At 39.9% G+C, this 24,842-nt stretch overlaps 1 protein-coding gene, 1 long non-coding RNA gene and 1 other non-coding gene across 3 annotated transcripts; 2 read left to right on the forward strand and 1 right to left on the reverse strand.

The window, feature by feature from the left end:
- The first annotated feature begins 951 nt into the window (after positions 1 to 951).
- WEE2 (WEE2 oocyte meiosis inhibiting kinase) lies at positions 952 to 24,842 on the forward strand. Its single transcript, XM_054493759.1, has 12 exons — positions 952 to 1,706; positions 7,832 to 8,028; positions 9,818 to 9,863; positions 12,664 to 12,836; positions 14,507 to 14,628; positions 16,715 to 16,861; positions 17,527 to 17,634; positions 17,780 to 17,865; positions 18,616 to 18,786; positions 20,868 to 21,010; positions 23,093 to 23,235; positions 23,863 to 24,842. Exons 1-12 carry the CDS (start codon positions 1,365 to 1,367, stop codon positions 23,886 to 23,888), a joined length of 1,704 nt encoding a protein of 567 aa, XP_054349734.1. The 5' UTR covers positions 952 to 1,364; the 3' UTR covers positions 23,889 to 24,842.
- Positions 7,776 to 21,702, reverse strand: LOC134739901 (uncharacterized). Its single transcript, XR_010127003.1, has 4 exons — positions 21,557 to 21,702; positions 17,500 to 17,610; positions 8,162 to 8,219; positions 7,776 to 7,997 (listed from the first exon to the last, which is right to left on the reverse strand). It is a non-coding gene; the product is annotated as an uncharacterized LOC134739901 (long non-coding RNA).
- LOC129041884 (U1 spliceosomal RNA) lies at positions 21,549 to 21,713 on the forward strand. Its single transcript, XR_008503999.1, has one exon. It is a non-coding gene; the product is annotated as a U1 spliceosomal RNA (small nuclear RNA).

A 24,842-nucleotide genomic window follows, 5' to 3' on the forward strand; every position in this document is an offset into this window, starting at 1 on the left:
CGCCCATACGCACCCATGCTGTACATCAGGTCCCCAGAATTGTTCATCTTTTACCTGAAAGTGTGTACCCTTTGATCAGCATCTCCCCATTTCCCCTGCCTCTCCAGATCCTGGTAACCACCATTCTACTCCCTCCCTCTAGGAGTTCAACTGTTTTTGATTCCACATATAAGATCATGTAGTATCTGTCTTTCTGTGCCTGGCTTATTTCACTTAATATCCCCCTGGTTCATCCATGTTATCACAAACGGCAGGCTTTCCTTTTTTATGACTGAGTAATATTCTATTGTGTGTGTGTGTATCCACCACATTTTCTTTATTCATCTGTCCATGGATATTTAGGTGGTTTCCATATCTTGGCTGTTGAGGATAATGCTGCAATGAACATGGGTGTGTTGGTATTTTTTTGAGACAGTGATTTTATTTCCTTTGGCTATATAACTGGAAGAGAAGAGGGATAGCTTGATTGTATAATAGTTGTTTTTTTCTTCAAAGAGTTTTTCATCCTTCTCATAGGGGCTTCTCTGAGAAAGAAATTAAATAATGTGTACTAAAGATATTAAAAAGCATTTTACAATATAAGGCATTTTTGGCAGAAGCCATTGCTGTTTTCCAGTAATCAATATCTGTTTCTATGGGTTGCTGATCTTTGTAGCCTTTCTTTTGTCAGTTTAAATTTTTGTTCAATTCCCTAGAAGCTTTAACTGCTAACAGCTAACAGCTGCAGGAAGGAGATGCCTGAATTAGGGCAGGTGTGTTTGGCACAGAGCTAAGCTGTGTCTCTGTCAGGGATACAAACTCCAGTCAAGATATGTTAGAGGCTGTTTAAGGATCATTATGATAGCCAGGTGATGCTAAATTGTAATTACCTGCTGTTAGCTATTGGGTGGGTGGGGAGGAGAAGGGAGGAGAGGGTGATATTTATAAATGGCAGGTGTAAGGAGTGAAAATAATTTCTTTTCAATATGAGCTTATTCCCAAATTGGCTAATGGGTATTTTTAAAGCCATGCTAAATTAAAGGAATCCAATTTTCTCACTAGTATTTGGTAACACATGGGTTCAGGGAGACTATGTGTCATATCCAGAAGAGTTCTGTACATGAACTGCATTTAATTGCTCCGAGAGTCACTGGAGCTTTCTTTAATCAGAATGGAAATCAGGATAAGCTGAGGTCTTATAGATTGGTGGTACTTAAGGCAGAAAATTAACACCGTGTCTTGTAGCTGTTAGTTGGCAGAGGGAGATTCAGGCTACCGTCGTGAAACCTGCAGGTTAAGTTATTTTCTCCTCCCTGCTTTTGTAAGTTCACAGTGTTCCCTTCTGATAGAGCTTTTTGTCTGTGTTGTAAAGCTCTTTGGCTGAGATGGATGACAAAGATATTGACAAAGAACTAAGGCAGAAATTAAACTTTTCCTATTGTGAGGAGACTGAGATTGAAGAGCAGAAGAAAGTAGAAAAAAGCAGGGAGACTTTGAGCCAAACCCCAGAGAAGGGTGAAGTGCAGGATTCAGAGGCAAAGGGTACACCACCTCGGACTCCCCTTAGCAACGTGCATGAGCTCGACACATCTTCGGAAAAAGATAAAGAAAGTCCAGATCAGATTTTGAGGACTCCAGTGTCACACCCTCTCAAATGTCCTGAGACACCAGCCCAACCAGACAGCAGGAGCAAGCTGCTGCCCAGTGACAGCCCCTCTACTCCCAAAGTAAGTAAGGGGTGGGGGAAAAAGGGACGCAGGTCGCCAAGCTCTGCTTTCCTGTAGTTTAGCTGATAGAGTGGATTCATTTGTGTATGACAGTCACCTCCAGGCTGTGTATATCCTCAATTACACATTTATTGATGAAAATGAAGAAATTAAAATTACCAGAAAATGGACAGAATTAAATGGTTTGCCAGTTGTCTTCTCAAAACCACTGGTGCCAGTAACTGTTGGCTATTGGCCACAAACAAATCTTGGGTAGAAAAAAGTTCCTAGTTAAAGAATATTGGAAGTGGAAGGAATATTGAGATTTAGAGCCCCAGCTGTGCAGTTTACATATGAGAAAATGAAGGGCCCAAGACAGAAACTGTCTCATAGCTCAGCCAATGTTACAGACAGGACTAGAAATCTGATCTTTTGGCCTAGTCTATTCTTTCCATTACGCCAACTGGCTCTATTTTTGTGTGATTATTTACTAATACTTTCTAATATAAGAATGTCCACACTCACTGTTTGAACATAGTCATATCTCTTTGCTGCTGCTCCTCCCAGAAGCAACTCCTCTCCCCTCCTTGGTCTAATAGAAGAACCTGGAGGTTCTTCTATTATATGTCAGCAAAGAGGAAACTTGTTGATACTTCTTCATAAGCTGAGGATGGCAAATAAGCAAGAGTCCCTAGTAGTATATTCTTTTATTCTTGTTGTGATTGGTGTCCTGTTGCATCATTCATGTTATTAAAGCCATAGTTGGGGCAGGGTTACCTCTAATCAACTCTGGTGCCATGGTGTGTGAGTCCTAGGATTGGTATTAGCTCGGCTTCCTGCTGGTTCAGCTTGAGGCACTTAAGATCATCATCATAACATCTGTGATCCTCACTGGGGCACAGTTGCTGTCAGCGGGTCTCTTTAGTACCTGCTGGGTGTGGGTACCGTGTGTACCAGGAAATTCTAAGTTGCTTGTTTGAATTGTAGAAAAACTAATATGCTCTGATGTCTATCTCTAGGTTTTTCAATGGTCACAGCACCAGCCAATTAATCACCCATTTATTCTTTGAGAATTCCCTGTAGGTAAGGAGCATATAATACAGTCTCTGCCCTCAAAGAGCTTACAGTCTAGCAGAGAGAGAGGGGTTATGCCAAAAGGTACTATGTGATAAGTGTGATCAGAACCCGCTGGACAGATTCTCAGTGCGGTGATGAGGAAAGAAAGAAAGGTATAGGAAGGACAATGAAAGTTGGTCCAGTTTTGATACATGGGAGAATGGGCTGAGAGAATGTGGCTTTGAGTAAGAGTACACAGATATCGGGGGGCCTGCCCCCATAATCACGTAGGTTCTTTTCTATTTTCCTAAGCGTCGGCTGGCTTGAGAAATAAAAGGACAGAGTACAAAAGAGAGAAATTTTAAAGCTGGGCATCTGGGGGAGACATCACACATTGGTAGGATCTGTGATGCCCCACAAGCCACAAAACCAGCAAGTTTTTATTAGGGATTTTCAAAAGGGGAAGGAATGTGCGAATAGGTGCGGGTGACAGACATCAAGTACTTAACAGGGTAATAGAATATCACAAGGCAAGTGGAGGCAGGGTGAGATCACAGGACCACAGGATTGAAGCGAAATTAAAATTGCTAATGAAGTTTTTGGGCACCATTGTCATTGATAACATCTTATCAAGAGACAGGGTTTTGAGATCAACCGGTCTGACCAAAATTTATTAGGTGGGAATTTCCTCTTCCTAATAAGCCTGGGAGCACTATGGGAGACTGGAGTTTATTTCACCTCTGCAATCTCGACCATAAGAGACAGGTACGCCCTGCGGGGGGGCCAGTTCAGAGACCTGCCCCTAGGTGCGCATTCTCTTTCTCAGGGACGTTCCATGCTGAGAAAAAGAATTCAGCGATATTTCTCCCATTTGCTTTTGAAAGAAGAGAAATATGGCTCTGTTCTGCCCGGCTCACCGGCGGTCAGAGTTTAAGGTTATCTCTCTTATTCCCTGAACAATTGCTGTTATCCTGTTCTTTTTTCAGGGTGCCCACATTTCATATTGCTCAAACACACATGCTGTACAATTTGTGTAGTTAACGCAATTATTACAGGGTCCTGAGACAATATACATCCTTCTCGGCTGACAGGATTAAAAGATTAAAGTAAAGGCAGGCATAGGAAATCACAAGGGTATTGATTGGGGAAGTGATAAGTGTCCATGGAATCTTTACAATTTATGTTTAGCGATTGCAGTAAAGACAGGCATAAGAAATTACAAATGTATTAATTTGGGGAACTAATAAATGTCCATAAAATCTTCATAATCCACGTTCTTCTGTCATGGCTTCAGCCAGTTCCTCCGTTTGGGGTCCCTGACTTCCCGCAACACACAGAGAAGAAAACATGACATTCATTTGATCATTCACAGCTTAACTGAACACCTTGATGTGTTAGCAGACCCTCTGCTGGCAAAACCCATTCACTGTCTTCAGAAAGAGCCCACAAAATGAATAAAGATTAAACAAATGAAACAATAAAGTTCAAAACATGTGTACTAGAGGAATGGTTGAGCACGATGAGAAGGAATTAGGAATTAAATCTCTATCAGGGAAGACTTTCCAAAGAAAGTAATGTTTGAGAGATGTCTTAAAGGATATTTGGAGTTAGCCAGGCAAAGAGGGGAATAGGAATTCTAGGCAAAGGGAAAAGCATCCACCAAGTTATGGAGGGGAAGGAGCTGCTACGGTTGGAAAACAGTGTGTTATTCAGTGTGACAGGGGCCTGTGTGTGAGAGAGTGCAAGAGATGAGGCCAGTGTAGGTGGGCAGAAGCTAGATCAAGATTTTAATCCTGAGAGTGTTGAAGAGAGCCATTACCACGGTTTTGAGTAGAGGAATTTTTTTGGAAAAATCATGACCTTTGTATGTATGATGGGATGGAGCATGAGAGAGCCTGGAGGTAGAGCAGTATTCAGAATAGCCCTGTTGAACAGAGAAGAGCCTGGACTAGGACAGTGAAAAGTTAAGAGATGACTTCATGGGAGGGGTTGAGGGAAAACGAAAACAATCTGATGACTGAGGTTTCTTGCTTGGTTCAGTAGACCGAATCAAGATAGATGACACTAAGGGATATATGGGTTTGGAGAAAAGCAGAGATGTGGTACAAAAAGTTGGATAACTGGGTATGGGGCACAAGAAAACAATGAAAATTGGAAATCCGTATTTGGATATCTACAGCATTTAGGAAGTAGTTGAGGCCATGGGTCACATAAGGGTCACATAAGGTCACATAGCCTGAGTGCCAGAGTAAGGAGAGAAGTGGCCCAGTTAGAAATCTTAGATAATGCATTTAAGGGAGAGGCAGAGAACAGGGCTTGGGAGCAAAACTGAAATGCAACTGGGAAAGTACATACTTTATGAAAACATAGTTTGTGTTAGAGGAAAGAGGCTTGACGGCTGATCATTGTTACGCAGAAGACAAAGCTGCATGGGAAAGGAGGATTGGCTTAGTCAGTCCTGTCGAAGGGATGGAACCAAAAATCATGTGAAATTCAGTTCACTGTAAGGACTTCCTGACAGAATCATCTAGAGATAGAAGAGCATGCTTAGGAGGTGTATGCTCCCTGTGGCTAAAAGCATAGAACACTCACTGATGAGCGCTTGGTAGGAATACGGCAGAAGGGATTTGTTAGTCTGTTTGCCTTGCTACAAAGGAATACCTGAGACTGGGTAAATTATAAAGAAAAGAGGTTTATTTGGCTTACAGTTCTGCAGGCTGTACAGTAAGCATATTGCTTGTATCTGCTTCTGGTGAGGGCCTCAGGAAGTTGACAATCATGGCAGAAGGTGGACAGAAACAAGGCAGCTTGTTACACGGTGAGAGAAAAAGTGAGACAGTGGAAGCAAGACAGGAAGGAAGTGTCAGGCTCATTTTAAACAACCAGATCTGGCGTGAACTAACAAAGTGAGAACTGGTTCATTACCATGAGGATGGCACCAAGGAATCCACCTCTGTAATCCAAATGCCACCCACCAGGCCCTACCTCCAGCACTGGGGATTATATTTCAACATGATATCCAAATGATACCAGGATTCAAGCATCAGGGGACTAATCATATTGACTAGGCCTTTAAAACATCCAAACATCCCAATAGTATCAGGATTCAAGCATCAGGGGACTAATCATGTTGACTGGGCCTTTAAAATCCTTCTCTGTCCCAAGATACTATGTTTGTATTTTTGTGAGAGGTTGCCTTCTCTTCTCACCATCTTCATAAGTCAAGTAGCTATCCCCCAAATTTCACTTATCTCCCTCAATCATCTGTGCTAGAGCTATTCCTTATGGAATTATTTGCCTTCTCTGGAGCACATTTATACTCTCAACCTGTGTCATCTTTCAATAAATTTTCAAATTGCTCTACTTCCAAGCAGAAGTTCTTTCATATGTCTTATCTCAAACTGTTATTTGAGATTTTGAAAGGATTACTCATAATTCTACTATTCCAGCAATAACGACTATATTAACATAATTAATATCCTTCCCTACATCATAAGTGGCACTCACAAATTCTCTTGGCCCTCATATTTCCTGACTAGAAATTCTAATATTGTCTTCCCTGATACGAATAATTTTTATCTGCATATTTTCTAGGCCCCTTATATTTTCCTTGAGATGTGGCAACTAGAACTATGTGCTGCATTCCAGGTGTGGCTACCCACTGTTTCATATGTAATAGATGTGTTTTACTTTCCATATGATAATCAGCATTACAAAAAACGAATTCTCAGAATGACTTACTACAAAATGCTAGGTTCATTTTGCAAATCACATTGATAACTGAGAAATATCATTATAGTTTCACTTATTTTGAACCAATACTCAGTCTTCATGATAAACACACAGGAAAGCTGTGAGTCTGTCAATGAGGGCTTATCTGCCCCCTGGATTCTTCAAGCAGCCCTATGAACTCCAAGATAGGAGAAACACTTGACTCTGGCAATGACATCATTTTTCTTCACTTAAAAAAAAGGCTAGGTTACTGTGTATATTCTATAGCTTCCTTCATTCCTGCTTATTCAATCATTTATTTAGTATTTACAATAGATCCAATATTCATTTTTGGTAGACTCACATTCTTTAATGAATCATGGAATCTGGCTTCTGCTTCTACACTAAAATATCATGGGCAGAGATGATCAGAACTGTAGAAGTCTTTTAGAAAAAGCCTCACAGTGCAATGCTTATACTGTGGCCCCCGTGTGTGCTGCCATACTCCTGAAGATCCATAACACAGCTACTCCTCTGTCCCCTGACATCAGGTCAGCATTCTGCCTTGGAATTCTTTGGCTTTTCCTTTTGCCCTTTGGTTTCATTCTGGTTAGGTTTAGGCTGATGTTCTCTTCTTGTATGCCACTTGGAGTGGTAAGTCCTGCACATTTGCCTATTTGTTGGTAGCTGGTTGTAGCCACTGCAAAGATCTGAATCTTAAGGGCTTAGAGTACTAATTTTCAATCTCATTACCCCACTTCATGAAGCACTTCTCAGTTAGTGCTTTATTTTAAGTGAAATTTAAAACTTTTTTCATGTTTAAATAGTCTATGAAATCTTTTCCTTACAAGGTGATTATTTCTGAAACACTGATGAACTGCTGAATAATGAACTATATATTCCTTAAGATTTAGAATTCACTTCTGTACCACTTGGCATCTAACCCAGCATCTGCTACATAGTAGGCACCAAACAAATATTTGGATGAATAATTGAGGGGAAGTTAAAGCATAAGCTCTGAGAATATAGAGTCATTTTTATTTGTCTAAACTTAATGTCCATGTCTTTAAAAACTGGAGATAGGACTACAACTGGTTTTCATAGCCAGCTAACAGAATTGCCCAGGGGAAGGGGTTGGAGCTTGACTAAAGTACAGATTCCTGTGTTGACTTCATGAATCAGAATATCTAGAGGTAGAGACTGGGATTCTATAGTTTTCATAAGAGGAGCAGTTACAATGCAACCAGTTCGCATGGAACCAGATAATCTCTAAGGCCCCTTCAGCAAAAGCATTCTTAGATTCGAATATTAACTGGCTAACTGATAAGGAATGTCTTTACTAATGCTATTATGACTTGCCTTTTGTCATCCTCATTCAGAGCATGCTGAGCCGGTTGGCGATTTCTCCAACAGGGAAGCTTCCTTCCAGAGGCCCTAAGCATTTGAAGCTCACACCTGCACCCCTCAAGGATGAGATGACCTCATTGGCTCTGGTCAATATTAATCCCTTCACTCCAGAGTCCTATAAAAAATTATTTCTTCAATCTGGTGGCAAGAGGAAAATGCGAGGAGATCTGTAAGTGCTCTACTACTTACAGTCAAGCAGTAAGAAGTGAGTGTTAAAGTAAGATTAGGAACGAGAACTCTATTTGAATGAAATGTATGTGCTTACATATTCTCCCCTCCCTAGATATCAATGCTGGTTTTACCTGCTTTATCACAGATTCCAACATGTTTCCATTCCGATGTGTACTGTAGATGCTTTCTCTATAAAAGGATAAGACAGAATAAGCAATAGGTCTCTGGCTTCTATTAGGAAGTTGAGTGGGCTATGGAATTGCATTCAAGGGGTCCCCTCTGGTTAATATGAGGCTGGCAGTTGGGGAAGGTGTAGTTCAAACTTCAAAGAGTATGTTGCTGCTTTGAGTCTTGTGTGACTAGTGATGAAAGCTATAGAGCAAGGATTTGAACTTCTCTGCGGGTGATGGAAGATTGGCTGAAGCAAAAAAGCATTGCTTTCAGAGCTGCTAAAGAATAGAAAGCCAAACTGCACTATTCCATAAAGGGCCCTGAATGACAGAAATCATCCAAATAAGGATTGTACATACTACTCAGGAACATTACTATGTCTCTTCAAGGCTTTTTTATAGAATGGAATCGCCTCCAAAGTGGGGCGGTCATTTATGTTCATATGTACTCAGCGAAATAAATGGACAGCTAACAATGTAAACTTTGCAGAGCATTTAATGTGCTATGTCAAGTTGTTTCTTTGGAATCAATGAGTATGTGTTAATCAGTCTTTGACCAGAATAGGTTCTCTCAACACTATCTCCTTCTTACTTAAATAAACAGGACTTCAGCACAAGTCCACCCACCTACTTTGGCTACCAAGAATTCGATTGGTTTTAGTTCTTTAGGAGTCTCTGTAAATCATTACACTCTCACCAAAGCCAGCAACAAAGACAGCTAATTTGAAATCCTGACACTTTTGTAGTGTCATTTGGTGCTTCTAAGAGAGTATTTTTCCTTATTTTTATAATTTATAAACACTTCATAAAGTATTACAATGTGGTACTAAATCACAAATACCAAGCATCGATTTATTTCCATGAATGCAGTGCCTTCCATTTGCCATTTCTACCTTGTGTTTCTCCAAAAGAAAAATCTATAGCTAGTTGAAATCTTGCTTAAGGATCCAGAACACAAGTATGCATGGCAAAGAGGATGTCTGCTGGTCACTTAGCTTATTGAAGAGTAATTGAAAATATCTCATCCCAGGTTAGAGCAGATTCTGCCCTACTTGTAGTCTACCTGTGAACCGATTACAAAGCCAGGTTCTGGGGGAGGGGTGGGTGTTGGAAGGAGAGTGTGGTGTGGCAGTGAGGAGCAAATGCTTTGGCGTCTGACGTGGCTCCAAGTCCCAGTTCTGCCACTTGCTAATTGTTTGACCTAGAGTTATTTAACCTCTCTCTGTCTTGCTTTCCTAGTTTGGGGATAATGATACCCATTTAACAGTTGCACATATGTTCTGTGCTCTCTTGCTCCAGCACATGGTGTTTTACCTGCTGAAAACCTCACTCTTTTCCCTTAGCTAGTTCCTACTCATTCCCAGAATCTTGGCTTATATATTCTCTCTTCTGGGAAAGCTTTTCACTCTTGAAATAATTGAGTGCTGTCCATGGTATCGTTGTTATCTTATCCAGTTCTAGGTTCTTGTATCGAAATTTCCTGGTTATCCCTGCCTCCACATATAAACCGAAGAGAAATGAATTGTCTTATTTACTCTTACATCCCTAGAACCTAGCATAGTACAGCCTCAATAAATATTAATTATAGGTTGATAAACTTTTTTTTTCTTTTTTAAGTGAGGAAGCTGGTCCAGAGGAAGGCAAGGGAGGGCTGCCTGCCAAGGTAAGTTCTTTGTCCCAGCTGCCACAATATAGGCAGTTTATCCTATTCTCTCTCTTCTTCCCCTCCCCTTCTCCCTCTCTCTCCTCCCTCCTCCCTTCTTCCCTACCCTCCCTTTTCTCCTTCCTCACCCTCCCCTCCTCTCCTTCACTCTGCACCCTCCCTCCCCTTCTTCTACCCTCTCCTTCTGCCCTTCTCCTTCTGCCCTCTCTTCCCCATCTCCCCTCCTCCCCTCCTTTCTCCTACTCTCCTTCTCTCCTCCCCTCCCCACCTCACCCCATCTCACACGCTAGCTTTGTAAATGTGCTTTGCAGCTGAATTTATCTGGACCCTAGTCAGGGTCTGTGTTCTCAGCTAGTTGTAACTTTGCCAGGCAGTGTCTGATATGTATATGCTGAATCATTACTTTAGAGTATTTTAAAATTAAATATTTCTGCTACTATCTTTAATCTGGAGAAAAATTCTATACTCATGGGGTAGAGAAGTGAAGGGAAAATTAAGATATTTTTGGTCTCAAAAAAGAAAAAGATAATGGAAAAAAGTGGCATAGAGCCAGAGATTTATATGTAAAATTTTAGCTCTTAAATGTATCAATATTTGATTTTATAATGTTCACAATCTTTGATCTATCCCTCATTTGATAATCTAACCTAAGAAAGTAATACTGTAAACATTATCCCTAGAGATGTTTATTGTAACAGCAAAAAAGGGGGGAGACCAAATGCCTGATAATAGAAAAAATGGCTAAGCTAATTACAGTTTTAAGTCAGTGAAATATTAAATTGCCATTAAGATGTTTATAACACCTTGAAAACATGCGTATGTTTAATGTTTAGTGTGCAAAAGAATCAAAATTTATACGCTGAATGACCATAACTATCTATTGCACATTAATCACAGGGAGAATGAAATGGAGCTATAACCACTGCTATTTCAACATTTTTGAATGGCGGAAACTTAGTATTTGTTTTTCCTTTAAATTTTTAAAGTTTTCTGAAGCAAGTTTCATTTGCGTACATAAATATGTTAATATGTTAAAATGTTAGCACTTGGCTATTGTAAACATCACAGAAAAGAAGGCCACTGGCACAGGCGTTCCTTCATATGCAAATGTTTCTGACTTATGCCTCCATTATTTTACTTTTGGATTTTATTCCTCACTTATTTTATAATTTATCTCTTGATTTCAGATAGAAATTCTAATATTTATTGAACATTAAATAAGTGCAAAGCATTGTATTTAGTTAGACCCTTTAAGGAAAAACATCTGCCCAAACAGGAGTTAAAAACCTTTGAAATTTCAAAACAATCTATACGTAAATTAGAAGCTATGAGATATGTGTATTTGTGTATGTGTATGTACATATGTGCAATGTGAATATACATATGCATGTATATATTTAAAATCTAGAAGGGGTTAGTAAATACTTCTATGAAATAGGGCTTGGGTAGGAAGAGATTGTATATTAAGATAATTTTAGGCTAAGGAAGTAAATAACTTTTAATGCTATCAAGGCAGGAGAACAGAGCTCATGTGTAAGAGGGGTATGGTGGGTGGGGAGTGGTCAGGGATAGATGCAGATGGTATACTGGCTTTGTTGGTATCTAGAGGGAAGGTAGTCAAGTAGTGAGTGTGCAGTTGGTAGAAGGTCTTGAGGCTTTCTTATCAAGAGTTTGAATTTCTCATGGGAAACAATTAGGCATGTCTGATTCTATGGTATCATTTTGCAAAAATAACTCTTACTAGTAGAAGAGTCGAAGAGAGGGCTGGTAGCTGTAGCAAATCCAGACAAGAAGGGAACAGAGCTTGAGACTAGCTAAGGGTTATGAAAATTAAGAGATCTTGCTGATGAAAGTGACTAGAATTAGATGTTGAAAATGAGGAAGTAGTAAAACCCAAGATTTTTCAAACTCATAAAGTTGGAGAAAAATTCTTCAGGATTGGGACACTGAGAAAAGATGACTTTGAGAGATAAATCAGCTTGGATTTAGATTCATATAAATTTATGGAGATTTTTCGTCATAATAGTTTAATGAGAATTTACTATGTACTTGACACTGTCCTAAGATATGTTACTTATAATATATGTAATACTGAATATTCTCATGTAATATTTAAAAGAACCCTGAAGAGTAGGTGCCATGATCTTCATCCTACAGATGGGAAAACTGAAAGGAGTTCAGATTGGCCTGGGGTTATTTACTACCTGGGCAATGAGTGATGTTGCTAGTTGGCCAGTAGCGGGAGTGGTTGCTAGACCTGAGCACATAGTCTGAACTAACCAAAATTGTCAAAGTTTGACAATTTTGACAAAATCATTTCTCCAGGCTGGTATTTTTGGGAAAAGAAACAGAAAACAAGTATGCTTGTTCAGCTTGAAATGGAAACATTAGCATTCAGACTTTGAGACACGTAAAGAAGGGGGGTCTTTCATTTCTTTTAATTTGCTCCACCCAGGTCCCAGCTATTCTTTGAACTAAGGGACAGTAGCTCTGGGTGTGAGAAGTTGTGTCCCCTTAGGAACATGTAGAAAAGAACAGTATGCCCAGATAGAGAAAAGAATATTGAAAAATAAGTGAGAATTGTCAGTACAGGGTTGTACAGAAGGTTACAAAGAAAACAAAGAAGATAGTCAGCAGTTGGGGAGATTCTTGCTACCATGAATATTGACCCAAGTAGAATTCATTGCAGTCAAAAGTCTTTTTGAAAACTTGGAGCAACTTAGGACTGTAATACTGTTTAATTTTATTGCTTACAACATGGTAGAATTACTCTAATTTCCTTTTTATTAAAATACTTTAGAGATGTGTTTTACGAGAAACCAACATGGCTTCCCGCTATGAAAAAGAATTCTTGGAGGTCGAAAAAATTGGGGTTGGCGAATTTGGTACAGTCTACAAGTGCATTAAGAGGCTGGATGGATGTGTTTATGCAATAAAGCGCTCTATGAAAACTTTTGCAGAATTATCAAATGAGTGAGTACCTTAGAAATGCACTAAAAGTATAAACTTAGATTTGGAGAGCTGTTTCTTGTCAAATTATTTTAAATTAAAGCACCGATGTCACTAAAAATCATTTGTTTTAAAATCACCCCACGTTATATGTTGTCTCATATTCATAACCTTTCTGAGTTTTCCAGCTCAGAGGTGTTACTTCCTAAAATATAACATGATCATTTTAGATCATGATGTGTTTTTGTTTGTTTGTTTGTTTTCTGTCACCAGGTAGAGTGCAGTGGTGTGATCTTGGCTCACTGCAATTTCCACCTCCTGGGTTCAAGTGATTCTCTTGCTTCAGCCTCCTGAGTAGCTGGGACTACAAGCGCACACCACCACACCTGGCTAATTTTTATATTTTTAGTAGAGACAGGGTTTCATCATGTTGGCCAGGATAGTCTCGATCTCTTGACCTTGTGATCTGCCTGCCTTGGCCTCCCAAAGTGCTGGGATTACAGGCATGAGCCACTGCACCTGGCCAATCATGATGTGGTGTTTTGTTTTGTTTTGTTTTGTTTTTTTGTGGCTTTTACTTTCTACTGCTGGTCTTTCTTTTTAAAAAATGAATAGATTTGTGGAATTGTCCTCTGGTGTCTGTTTCATTTATTAGAAATATTACCAAATAGAAAGTTATTATAAACTCACTGGTTTATCTTTACTTTACGTTAACAATGAATTCAATAGTAAAGTTTCAGAGACTACATGCAAGGGAAAATAAAAGTTTGTTTGATTCCCAGAACTGTTCAAAAGTTCTTCCTTAATCACAAGGAAAACACATATTTTCAGATCAGCCAAGGCTTTTTATGAACTGTGAGGATATACTTAACATGCAGAATCTAGAATTACAGGTTTTATACAGGTTTTAGAATTCCTTTTTTTTTTTTTTTTTTTTGAGATAGAATCTAGCTCTGTTGCCCAGGCTGGAATGCAGTGGCACCATCTTGGCTCACTGCAACCTCCGCCTCCCAGGTTGAAGTGATTCTCCTGCCTTAGCCTCCCAAGTAGCTGGGCCTATAGGCATGTGCCACCACACCTGGCTAGTTCTTCATTTTTATACTGAGATTCATCGAGTACTCTATTTTGCTTAATTTGTGTTGGGATTTTCTATTCCATAAGGAATATCTCTCCCCAAGGCTATTCCTGTGAGATATCATATTGGCTGAGGCTAACATTCACTCTAATGACTGCCTAGCCCTTATAGAGATGAATCGAAGGCCCATTGCAATATCCACAATCTGGTGTACAGTGGCCTTCTCGTTAAGCCCATTAAAATGTTTTGATTGTGATAGGATGAAATGAAGACCTGACGTACATCTGCCATTGAGGCATAACCACTTAAAGCTCCTCTTTACATATGCCATGTTAAAATAAAAAAACAATGGACTTTGGCACCAGGCTGACCAAAGTTCTGCTCTTAAGTCTACTATTACCAGTTCGACTTTGGGCCACTTACTTTCAAGAGCCTTCATCCTTTCCACTGTATATTACCAAATGATTATTAAGATTCAATGAGACAAAATAGTAAGCAAGCAGTGAGCTCTCAATAAATATTCTGCCATTGCTAATAAAGCCTCATATTTTTAAGAAACATTTTTGTGTACGTTATCTTGATTGATGTTTTTATTCCTCAATGCTTTTCTGTCTCGTAGGAATTCGGCTTTGCATGAAGTTTATGCTCACGCGGTGCTTGGGCATCACCCCCATGTGGTACGTTACTATTCCTCATGGGCAGAAGATGACCACATGATCATTCAGAATGAATACTGCAATGGTAAGTAGTATATAGATGAATATCTACGAAGAGGGAGATGAACTTTATAAGCCTTCAGAAATAAACTTTCCCTCCTCCTCATAGTTCATTCCACGGATAGCAGACATACCCAAAAAGTCTATACTATATATTATAGTCTTGCTTGGAAGTACAGAGCTTCTATTCCTCTTAAAGGGGTCCTCGACTTATTCTTTCTTGCCCTTCTGTTGTCAGGATAATCATTCAGTTCAGAAAATATTTATTCCATGCTAGACCTTGGGCAAGTAAAGATGAGTTAGATGTGCTCCCTCCCCTTAAGCAACATCCAGGCTGGTAGAGAAACCAGAGCTTTGGTGGCTGCAGCCCTCTTCCTTGTTGGTAGCACCTCATGACCTCACCTACACACTTTGTCTTGGAGTGACTTCATTTTTTTTTTTTTTGAGATGGAGTTTTGCTCTTGTTGCCTAGGCTGGAGTGCAATGGTGCGATCTCGGCTCACCACAACCTCCACCTCCTGGGTTCAAGCAATTCTCCTGCCTCAGTCTCCCGAGTAGCTGGGATTACAGACACCCGCCACCATGCATGGCTAATTTTTTGTATTTTTTTTTTTTTAATAGAGGCGGGGTTTCTCCATGTTGGTCATGCTGGTCTTGAACTCCCAACCTCGGGTGATCCACCCGCCTCGGCCTCCCAAAGTGCTGGGATTACAGGCGTGAGCCACCGCATCTAGTCGAGTGACTTCATTTTTAACAAGCTCCAAAATGCTCTCTTTCCTTACTTATTCTTTCTAATTAATAAGTCATATATAGTGTATAAATTCTAAGAAGACTTGCAAAAAATAAAAAACTTTACTGTAGCCCTCCTTGTGTTTCCGAAAGGAGCTAAATTTTTCTCCTTTCTGAACTTACATGTCATGCTAAAATAATTCTTTAAAGTCAATTTTACACAGAATGCATTTAAATATGAATTCCCTCAAATTCCATGACTATCTCAGAGCTCAATGAGTGGAGCTATGGTCTTTGTAACTGCCAGTTAGAGCTAGGTCTCTATAATTGGAAGAACCTGCCAATGAACACTAATTAATAGTGTTCAGAGGCTGGGCACAATGGCTCATGCCTGTAATCCCAGCACTTTGGGAGGCCGAGGCGGGCGGATCACAGGGTCAGGAGCTCGAGAACCAGCCTGGCCAAATAGAGTGAAACCCCATCTCTACTAAAAATACAAAAATTAGCCAGGTGTGGTGGCATGCACCTTTAGTCCCAGCTACTGGGGATGCTGAGGCAGGAGAATCACTTGAACCCGGGAGGCGGAGGTTGCAGCGAGCCAAGACCATGCCATTGTACTCCAGCCTGGGTGACTCTGTCTCAAAAAAAAAAAAAAAAAAAAAGTGTTCAGAAGCATTCTAATACCTTAAAATCAAGATCAGATAGCTATATGAATCCAGGCCTTTTATTTAATTGATAACAATAAATCGAGTACAGTTGACGTACAAATACTGTGGCTCAAATAAGATTTAGGTGTATATGCAGCTTTTATATTTTCCTTGGGTTGGCAGTCATTAAATATTCTTATTTTATGATCTATTTCTAATGAAATTAGACTTAGACTCAATTAATTAAAATTACTGATGGCCTATAACTACTAGCCTGACACTGACATGGAGCTAATCATTGACACCAATAGTAGCTATATGACTATGCCTGATTGATCTTCTAGTTAATAATTAGGTAAAACTTTTAAAATGTTAGCTGGTACATACTTGAATCAATGGGGCCATATACTGGATACCTGAGATACTGGCATTTTCTTTTCCTCTTTGAAAGCCCTGTAATTCTCCTTTCCAACATGTCTGTGGTATAAATGGGGCAGATATTATGCTTTGCACCGACACTGAAGTAATCTATTTGTTGGACTGAAGCCATTCATGAGGAATGTATTGATCATAGTACTATGCCATTTTATACAAGGCTCTTGGGCATTTGGGGCTTTGATATCTGCAGGAGGTCCTGGAACTAATCCCCTGAGGATATGGGAGGCCAATTGTATTTACTATGCTTTCATCTATAAGACTCATACTGTGGGGCTATTCTCTGTTGTTCTTTCCCAGGTGGGAGTTTGCAAGCTGCTATATCTGAAAACACTAAGTCTGGCAATCATTTTGAAGAGCCAAAACTCAAGGACATCCTTCTACAGATTTCCCTTGGCCTTAATTACATCCACAACTCTAGCATGGTACACCTGGACATCAAACCTAGTCAGTGTGTTTCCCTTCTGCCACTTCTACCGTATTTTGTTCTTTCTGTGCTATCATCAAAATCTAGGTCTGTATGTCTATCAAGTGTCAAAGACAGTGTTTGCTGGCAGAACCCCTTTCTTCCATTTGTGGTTCTTAAAAAATCAGTTAAATAGCTTTATTCTCCCCTAGGCCCAACGGACATAGAAAAAAAGACTCTTACCTATATAGTAGTAAGGCCAAAAAAGTAAAATTAGGTATTTAATTTACTACAAAGGCAAGTGACAGCATATCAGCTACATTCTGATTGTGTTTACGACTAGGACTATACTCATTCTAACTCTGCACTGATTAAGGAGAAATGAGTAACTGTCACTCATTAATGTGAAACCCAAGGACAAGTTCTTACTATTTTTTTATTTTGGGGACAATAGTACTCTGATACCGGCCCCTTCAGAGAATGGAGAATATAGGAGGTCAGTTCAACTTAAATAGGTATTGTCAATCACTAGCTGTTCAGAAATGATGTGAGATTTCATAGAAAAAAAAAAACCTTAGTAGTCTTGCTATGTCCACACAAAAGAAGAAAGGAGAGAAGCTGAATTGTCAAATACAGAAATGAATCTTTGAGAGGAAAAAGCTTAGAAATCATTACTTACATCTATCCTGTCTTTTTTTTTTTCCAGGTAATATCTTCATTTGTCACAAGATGCAAAGTGAATCCTCTGGAGTCATAGAAGAAGTTGAAAATGAAGCTGATTGGTTTCTCTCTGCCAATGTGATGTATAAAATTGGTTAGTCTGCCTTATAGCCTTACTAGTTACCATTATCCTATAAAATTTATACTGATGACTCAATTTATTCATTTTAAGAAAGACATGCTTTTAAAGCTCTTTTGTTTGATTTTATTCTTTTTTCCTTTTTCCTATCTTTTTTTAGGTGACCTGGGCCACGCAACATCAATAAACAAACCCAAAGTGGAAGAAGGAGATAGTCGCTTCCTGGCTAATGAGATTTTGCAAGAGGTATAGATTAGGGAAATGGAGGGTATTTTATGATCCGTTGAACCTTTGACTCTCAAATGGAGGATCTCAGTGCAAAACATTAAAACTGTATATTTATCATTATAGTACCTCTCTTCCCATTCAGAATGGAGACCAAAGATAGGAGAGAAACTCTTCCAAAAAAGTGAGGAAAGCTGGCTCAATCAAGGATGAATCAGTATTCAGACTATTCTTTCTAAATGCCCTTTACTGTTTCCAATATTTCTTAGACTTCCTAACCTCATGGATTGCCTACTAAGAAAGAAGCCTTTTCCTCAAGCCCATATTGGTCCAATCATCTTTATCATGCCATTATCGTTCTGATAGCACCACTAGTTTTGGTTATTGAAATGACGTTTAGTCATTGCCCATCTTCTCCAATGTCTGTTGAGTCAGGCCTAGGAAGGATATAACTTCTTCCTGGGTGATAATCAGGTAAAAATGAGTATTTCCTTCCTGTGATCAGCCAAGTTATGTAGCAAGCCTTTCTGAGCCTGACAGCAAAATGGCAGTAAGTTTCTGCCTTGGACTCCTCAAGGCACAGCAGTGTTAATCAGGTAGATTTATATTCTCTCTTCTCTAGAAATCACTAACTACAGTGAATGTACCTTTGGCCATCGTGTTTGTTTAGACCTTATATGCACTCGAATGAACCTTTCCTACTAGTTATATTTTAATCTAGACTCACTCTGCTTGGCATAGTAACTGGCCTTCCTGTCTTCTGTTTTGAAGGATTACCGGCACCTTCCCAAAGCAGACATATTTGCCTTGGGATTAACAATTGCAGTGGCTGCAGGAGCAGAGTCATTGCCCACCAATGGTGCTGCATGGCACCATATCCGCAAGGGTAACTTTCCGGATGTTCCTCAGGAGCTCTCAGAAAGCTTTTCCAGTCTGCTCAAGGTGATATCTCTTACGAGATGAACAGAAGATGCAATATCTATTTTTTTAATGCGATGGCAAGTAGTTGGGCAAAGAAAAATAGAGATGCTGGTAGTGTCACTAACAGAAAAAGGAACGTGACTAGAAGTCCAGAAAAAATAAGGGGCGGGGCCAGGCGCAGTGGCTCACGCCTGTAATCTCAGCAATCTGGGAGGCTGAGGAGGGTGGACCACAAGGTCATAAGATGAGACCATCCTGGCTAACACGGTGAAACCCTGTCTCTACTAAAAATACAAAAAATTAGCTGGGAATGGTGGCAGGCGCCTGTAGTCTCAGCTACTCGGGTGGCTGAGGCAGAAGAATGTCTTGAACCCAGGAGACAGAGCTTGCAGTGAGCCGAGACTGGGCCACTGCACTCCAGCCTGGGCGACAGAGCAAGACTCCCGTCTCAAAAAAAAAAAAAAAAAGGCGGCGGAGGGGGTGTGGATCGAGAATTTCTTAAGGAAACTCGGAAGATACTGTAAAATCTTTTCATGCTTAGTTTAAAAATCCTGTTACAAACATTTTTCATTTGCCCTTTCTAACAATGCTATAAGGTAGACAGGTGGCATCTTATCCTGCAATTGAGGAAACCATGGCTCAGAGCAGCTCCTTGACACCTGTAGTCACAATGAATGACTGGCTAACTCCAAAATCAAATCTGGTCCTTTAGCTCCTACTTCAGGGTTTTAACTATTGTTAGTGATAACAGTGATAGTACTAAAAGAATGAATTTCTATTATATGTAAGAAGGTATAAGACTACTTTATTGATAATTGATAATACCAATTATTTGAGCTATTAGAAAAAAGGCAGAATGTCAATTCAAAAATCTATGTTTTACTTGTACTTAATGACATCTGAGTAGTGTGGGGACAAGAAAAGAAAGATACTATGTTGCAATAGACACAAAAAGCTTATACTGTCAAGAAGCTTAATCATGTCAAGAAAAATGTATATATGATTTTAAATCATGTCTTAAGGAACAGGATTGGTTAGGATTCCCAAAACAGCCTTAGAAATATCTATTTCCTTGGAAATTAGATTTTTTTTTTTTGGGGGGGGGGACACAGGGTCTCATTCTGTTGCCTAGACTGGAGTGCAGTGGCACAATCATAGCTTACTGCAGCCTTGAACTCCTGAGCAATCCTCCTGCCTCAGCTTCCTGAGTAGCTGGACTACAGGTGTGGGAGATTAGTTTCACAGTTTACCTGCAAACTTCAAATGTATTTACAAATCTGTCCTTCTTCCTGACTTCTTTTGCTTTCCTGAAAGAGGCAAACTCTTCCTCCTTCCTTTTGTTCAGTCTAATCACCTATTTCCATGTGTAAACCACTTTTGCATTTAGTTGATATTTCAGTACCTAAATGCTGGCCCTGTACTAGATAATACATATATTAATTTGTTAAATTCTAAAAATAGTTTAAGAAAGTGAATATAATTATCCCAAATTTCAGGTAAGAGAAATGGAGCTTCAGCAAAGTTTATACAACAAATGGTGGAGTCGGCTCTGAATTTGGTCTGAATTTGGTTCAGTGTTTTCTTCATTATATGACAGTGTCAGTTGCTGTATATAATTAGGTATTTTCTACTATATTCAAATCATGATAGGTTACATCATCTACCTTAAAATAAATGCTTCAGGAATACTGTCATGTTGAGTTATTAATACTAAGTGAAAAAGCAACATGATGTGGTAGAAAGTAAACTGGAGTAAGAGTTGGGCAAACTGGGTTTTGGTCTTGGCCATTCCAGTAATTTGGATAATTTTTATCGAGAGTCTTAGTTTTTTCTGCTTTAAAACTAAGGCAATAGACTAGTTAGCCAGCCAGCTCCAAAATATGATTAAAGACAAATCAGAGGTGTGGACAACTGGTGCTACCAGACATGGACAATCCTCCTGCCCCAGGTGGAGCTCAGTTTTCATTTCTTTCCTCTGCACAAAGCAGAAGCAATGTCTTACAAAATCCACCAGGAGAAGCTGGGTTGGAGTTGGCTTGAATGGGAAGATTTTTCCCAATAGTGAAGCTTCTGTTTCTTTCCTCTTGGTCCTATATCTTCAGAACATGATCCACCCTGATGCTGAACAGAGACCTTCTGCAGCAGCTCTGGCCAGAAATACAGTTCTCCGGCCTTCCCTGGGAAAAACAGAAGAGCTCCAACAGCAGCTGAATTTGGAAAAGTTCAAGACTGCCACACTGGAAAGGTATATTTTTGGATGATGGGGGGTCAAGAGAGAATCTGAGTACTACTCACAATGGTATGACTAGTCTACTGTGTCTTCTCTGTGGATTCAAGTATAAATATATTCACCATTATAATACATAGGTCCCTGCCCACAAGGAAACTGGCAGCATGCGGCTCTTTGTAGCATCAGGCTGGGAGGCTCTGTGATTAGGTTGCTTGAGAGAGAAAATTCCAGTTAATGCAAACAAAGGAAACAAGAGTGAGGAATATAAGGAAATACCAGTAAAGAAAACTTAGGATTCTAAGTGACAGCGGGTATCCTAGTAACTGGTTGGTGATCACCTAACATAAGATAACCACAGGTAAGATGGGTAAGACCTATTTTAGAAACCCATTAAATTTCAGGGGCAGGCAGGTAAACATACTGTCCTGGTACACATTTGGAGGAAGGATTATTTTTCTGAGCAAAGAAAACAATCTGTTCCCCTACTCATGTGGGCTTGTATTCATGCATATATTTACTTGTTAATCCATTCCTTCAGCAAATGGGAATTCAAATACTTACCTGGCAGGGAAGATATCATGATCACGAAGGTGGTTTTTCCCAGTGTGAGGCTCATCGATTGCACTCCGGATGTGCTGACCCCTGCGATATCCCCAAATGTGGAAAACTCGACTGCATAATTTGTTGTAGTGGGGGACTGTGTTCGTGCTTTCCCCTGAAAAACGAAAACAAAAAAATAGGAATTGATGGGGTGGGGTTGGAGATGAGCAGCGTTCTGAAGGCATTTTTGAGTAATTATTACATATACTGTACACTGTTGAAAATACAAAAGAAGAAAATGAAAAATCGTCCTTGCTTAAAATAAGCTTAGAAGTCCAACTTCTCTTGGATATACAGTCATCCATCTTGGAAAGATTAGCTTTGAAGCATTCCTAACCTGATTTCTTAGTATTAATAATAACTTGTAGAGACTGTTGGCCTTTAGTCAGGTAAATCTTCCTAATAAGCCACTTAATATTTTTCTGTTCTAGTTTTGAATTCCATTGTCCCAGCTAATAAAGAAAGTACAAAGTACTATACTTACATATGTTATTCACAAGAATATAAGTACCTCTTAAGGTGTGGTGTACATTCTGGGAAGCCAGCTATGGAGACACAGGTGACTATCATCAGCCAGTACCAGTGATGGGCACCTATCATAGAGATGGGGCAGAGAGCATCTTGAAATTATCTAGATCAGGGATCCCCAGCCCCTGGGCCATGGACCAGTACCAGTCTGTGGCCTGTTAGGAACCGGGCTGCATGGCAGGAGGTGAGCAGTGGGTGAGTGAGCCCTACCACCTGAGCTCTGCCTCCCATCAGATCAGTGGCAGCATTAAATTCTTATAGTACAAACCCTATTGTAAACTGTGCATGTGAGGGATCTAGGTTGTGCACTCCTTCAAGAATCTAAAACCTGATGATCTGAGGTGAACAGTTTCATCCTGACACCATCTCCTCCCCCGACTCCCCACCCATGGAAAAACTGTCTTCCTTGAAATCAGTCCCTGGTTCCAAAAAGGTTGGGGACTGCTGGTCTAGACCAAGTGTTGGAAAACTTGTTCTGTGAAGGGCTAGAGAGTAAATATTTTATGCTTTGTGGGCCATATGCTTTCTGCTGGAATGATTTCAACTCTGCTGTTATATGTTGTCAGTGGGTGTTTTTACACTATAAATGAGTGGCTGTGTTCCAATAAGACTTTATTTATAAATACAGGTGATGGGCCAGATCTGACTCAGAAGTTGTGGTTTGTTGACCCTGGTACCTTTCATATGTAGCCTGAAGAGCTGTTCACTTAATTTAAAATATTTTAAAGATCACCTACACTCCAATCAGCAGAGCCTGGGGAGCTAAACCTACCATGTTGTATGACATGTGTGTGTCAATCATTTTTTATGACAACCATAGTAACTGAATTTTCTATTCTGTACATAGCTCAGGCTTTTTGTTTCTGTAAATACTGAAACAAAAAGAAAAACATTTACATATTAGTTTTGATCATACATATCTCTGATTGGAGATCAAGTAGCCTTTGCTTTTTCCCCCTTGCACTTCAGGGAACTGAGAGAAGCCCAGCAGGCCCAGTCACCCCAGGGAGATACCCATCATGGTGACACTGGGGTCTCTGGGACCCACACAGGATCAAGAAGCACAAAACGCCTGGTGGGAGGAAAGAGTGCAAGGTCTTCAAGCTTTACCTGTGAGTAATCTTCCCCTTAAGAACTCATTTTGCAGCCAGGCGTGGTGGCTTATGCCTGTAATCCCAACACTTTGGGAGGCCGAGGCGGGCGGATCATGAGGTCAGGAGATCGAAACCATCCTGGCTAACACGGTGAAACCCCGTCTCTACTAAAAACACAAAAAATTAGCAGGGCGAGGTGGCAGGCGCCTGTAGTCCAAGCTACTCAGGAGGCTGAAGAAGGAGAATCGCTTGAACCCGGGAGGGTGGAGCTTGCAGTGAGCCGAGATCGCGCCACTGCACTCCAGCCTGGGCGACAGAGCAAGACTCTATATCTAGAAAAAAACAAAAAAACAAAAAAAACTCATTCTGTACCAGCCAACCTTTTACTGTAGAACCTCTGTAAATAGATATCAGCTGTCCCAACCTTCCTCTTATAAAATGAAAAAATTAGCCAAACTTGAATGCCCAAGGATTTCAAAAGCTACTACTAATTTACCATTTATAGCCAAGATCCTAAAGCTAGTAAGGCTTTGTCTTCGCAAGGGTCCCAGATACAATAATTGGAAGCCATTTCTCTTTTCTATTGTTATATTCCTAATGCCACTGATCAGTAACTTATTTACTTCTCACACTTTTGATGAACAGCAGGAGAGCGTGAGCCTCTGCGTTAAAAGAAGAAAAGGAAAACAGCCCTTGGTTTGGCCTATGGATTACGAGGTTGCTGTTGCTGATTGCCCACCAAGGATCCCAGGGACTCATTGTACATAGAAAGGAATAGGATTTAGTTTAGAGTTGAAGTCAGAGCTTACAGAAAATGTGCCTGGATTTCCACAGTGCTTCTCAGGTTACATGATGCTGTTCCTAAGAGAGAATTCCCAGCTTCTTTGAGGAAGTGGGTCTCCTAATGTATACCCTTTCTGATATTGTATTTATTAAATAAATGGTTTCGCCATTATGTGAGGTGGGTAAAAGTTAGACTGTATGCAACTTGGACATCTCTGAGCTGGTTGTTAACTTGCAGAACAAAAATGCTGTGGGGAGAGGCTTCAGGGAAAACTTGATGTGCCTGTGGTTGTTTTCCATCTATTTGCCCTGCCTCTCTTCTGGCTGTTCTGGTTGGTTTGATATTCTGGGCCTCACCAATTTCTCTTGGTTTTTATGAGAATTTGGCTTTGTTTCCTGTTTTTTAAAATCATATTTTATCTAAATCCTTTTTCTGTACACGTTTTTAAAGGAAGAGAATACTGTATTTTTAAATAAAGGTTTTTGTCTTGTCCAAAGCCTAATTACAGGTAAAATATCCTTTGTAAAATGTAACTAACAAAGAATGAGAATTTTATGTCGGAGAACATTTTACGAATAAAAGGGTAAGAGAATTCAGTGGGTTAGTAGTAGCAGGTCTTGGTGGCACGTCTCTGCTTCGTAGATCCAACAGTTAATAATGGTCAGGATCTGCTAGGAAATTATGTTGGTCATAAAGGTATTTGATGAGCTCTGTTTGTATCATCTTAGTGAATGCAACCTGTTAATGATAATGGCTTTTTTGCTGCTTGATTTTCTTCTTTTCCCCTCATTTTTAAAAGCTAGAAGTTTTTTTAACTGAATAAACCCTAATACTGTTCTTT

This window comes from Pongo pygmaeus, chromosome 6, assembly GCF_028885625.2.
Source record: "Pongo pygmaeus isolate AG05252 chromosome 6, NHGRI_mPonPyg2-v2.0_pri, whole genome shotgun sequence".
In the NCBI taxonomy this organism is placed as follows: domain Eukaryota; kingdom Metazoa; phylum Chordata; class Mammalia; order Primates; family Hominidae; genus Pongo; species Pongo pygmaeus.

Excerpts from the sequence above, each read along its gene's own strand:
- WEE2 (XM_054493759.1), top strand. The coding sequence starts at position 1,365 with ATGGATGACAAAGATATTGACAAAGAACTAAGGCAGAAATTAAACTTT. Across the intron at positions 12,837-14,506 it reads TTTGCAGAATTATCAAATGA|GAATTCGGCTTTGCATGAAG; the intron begins GTGAGTACCTTA and ends TCTGTCTCGTAG. Across the intron at positions 14,629-16,714 it reads TCAGAATGAATACTGCAATG|GTGGGAGTTTGCAAGCTGCT; the intron begins GTAAGTAGTATA and ends GTTCTTTCCCAG.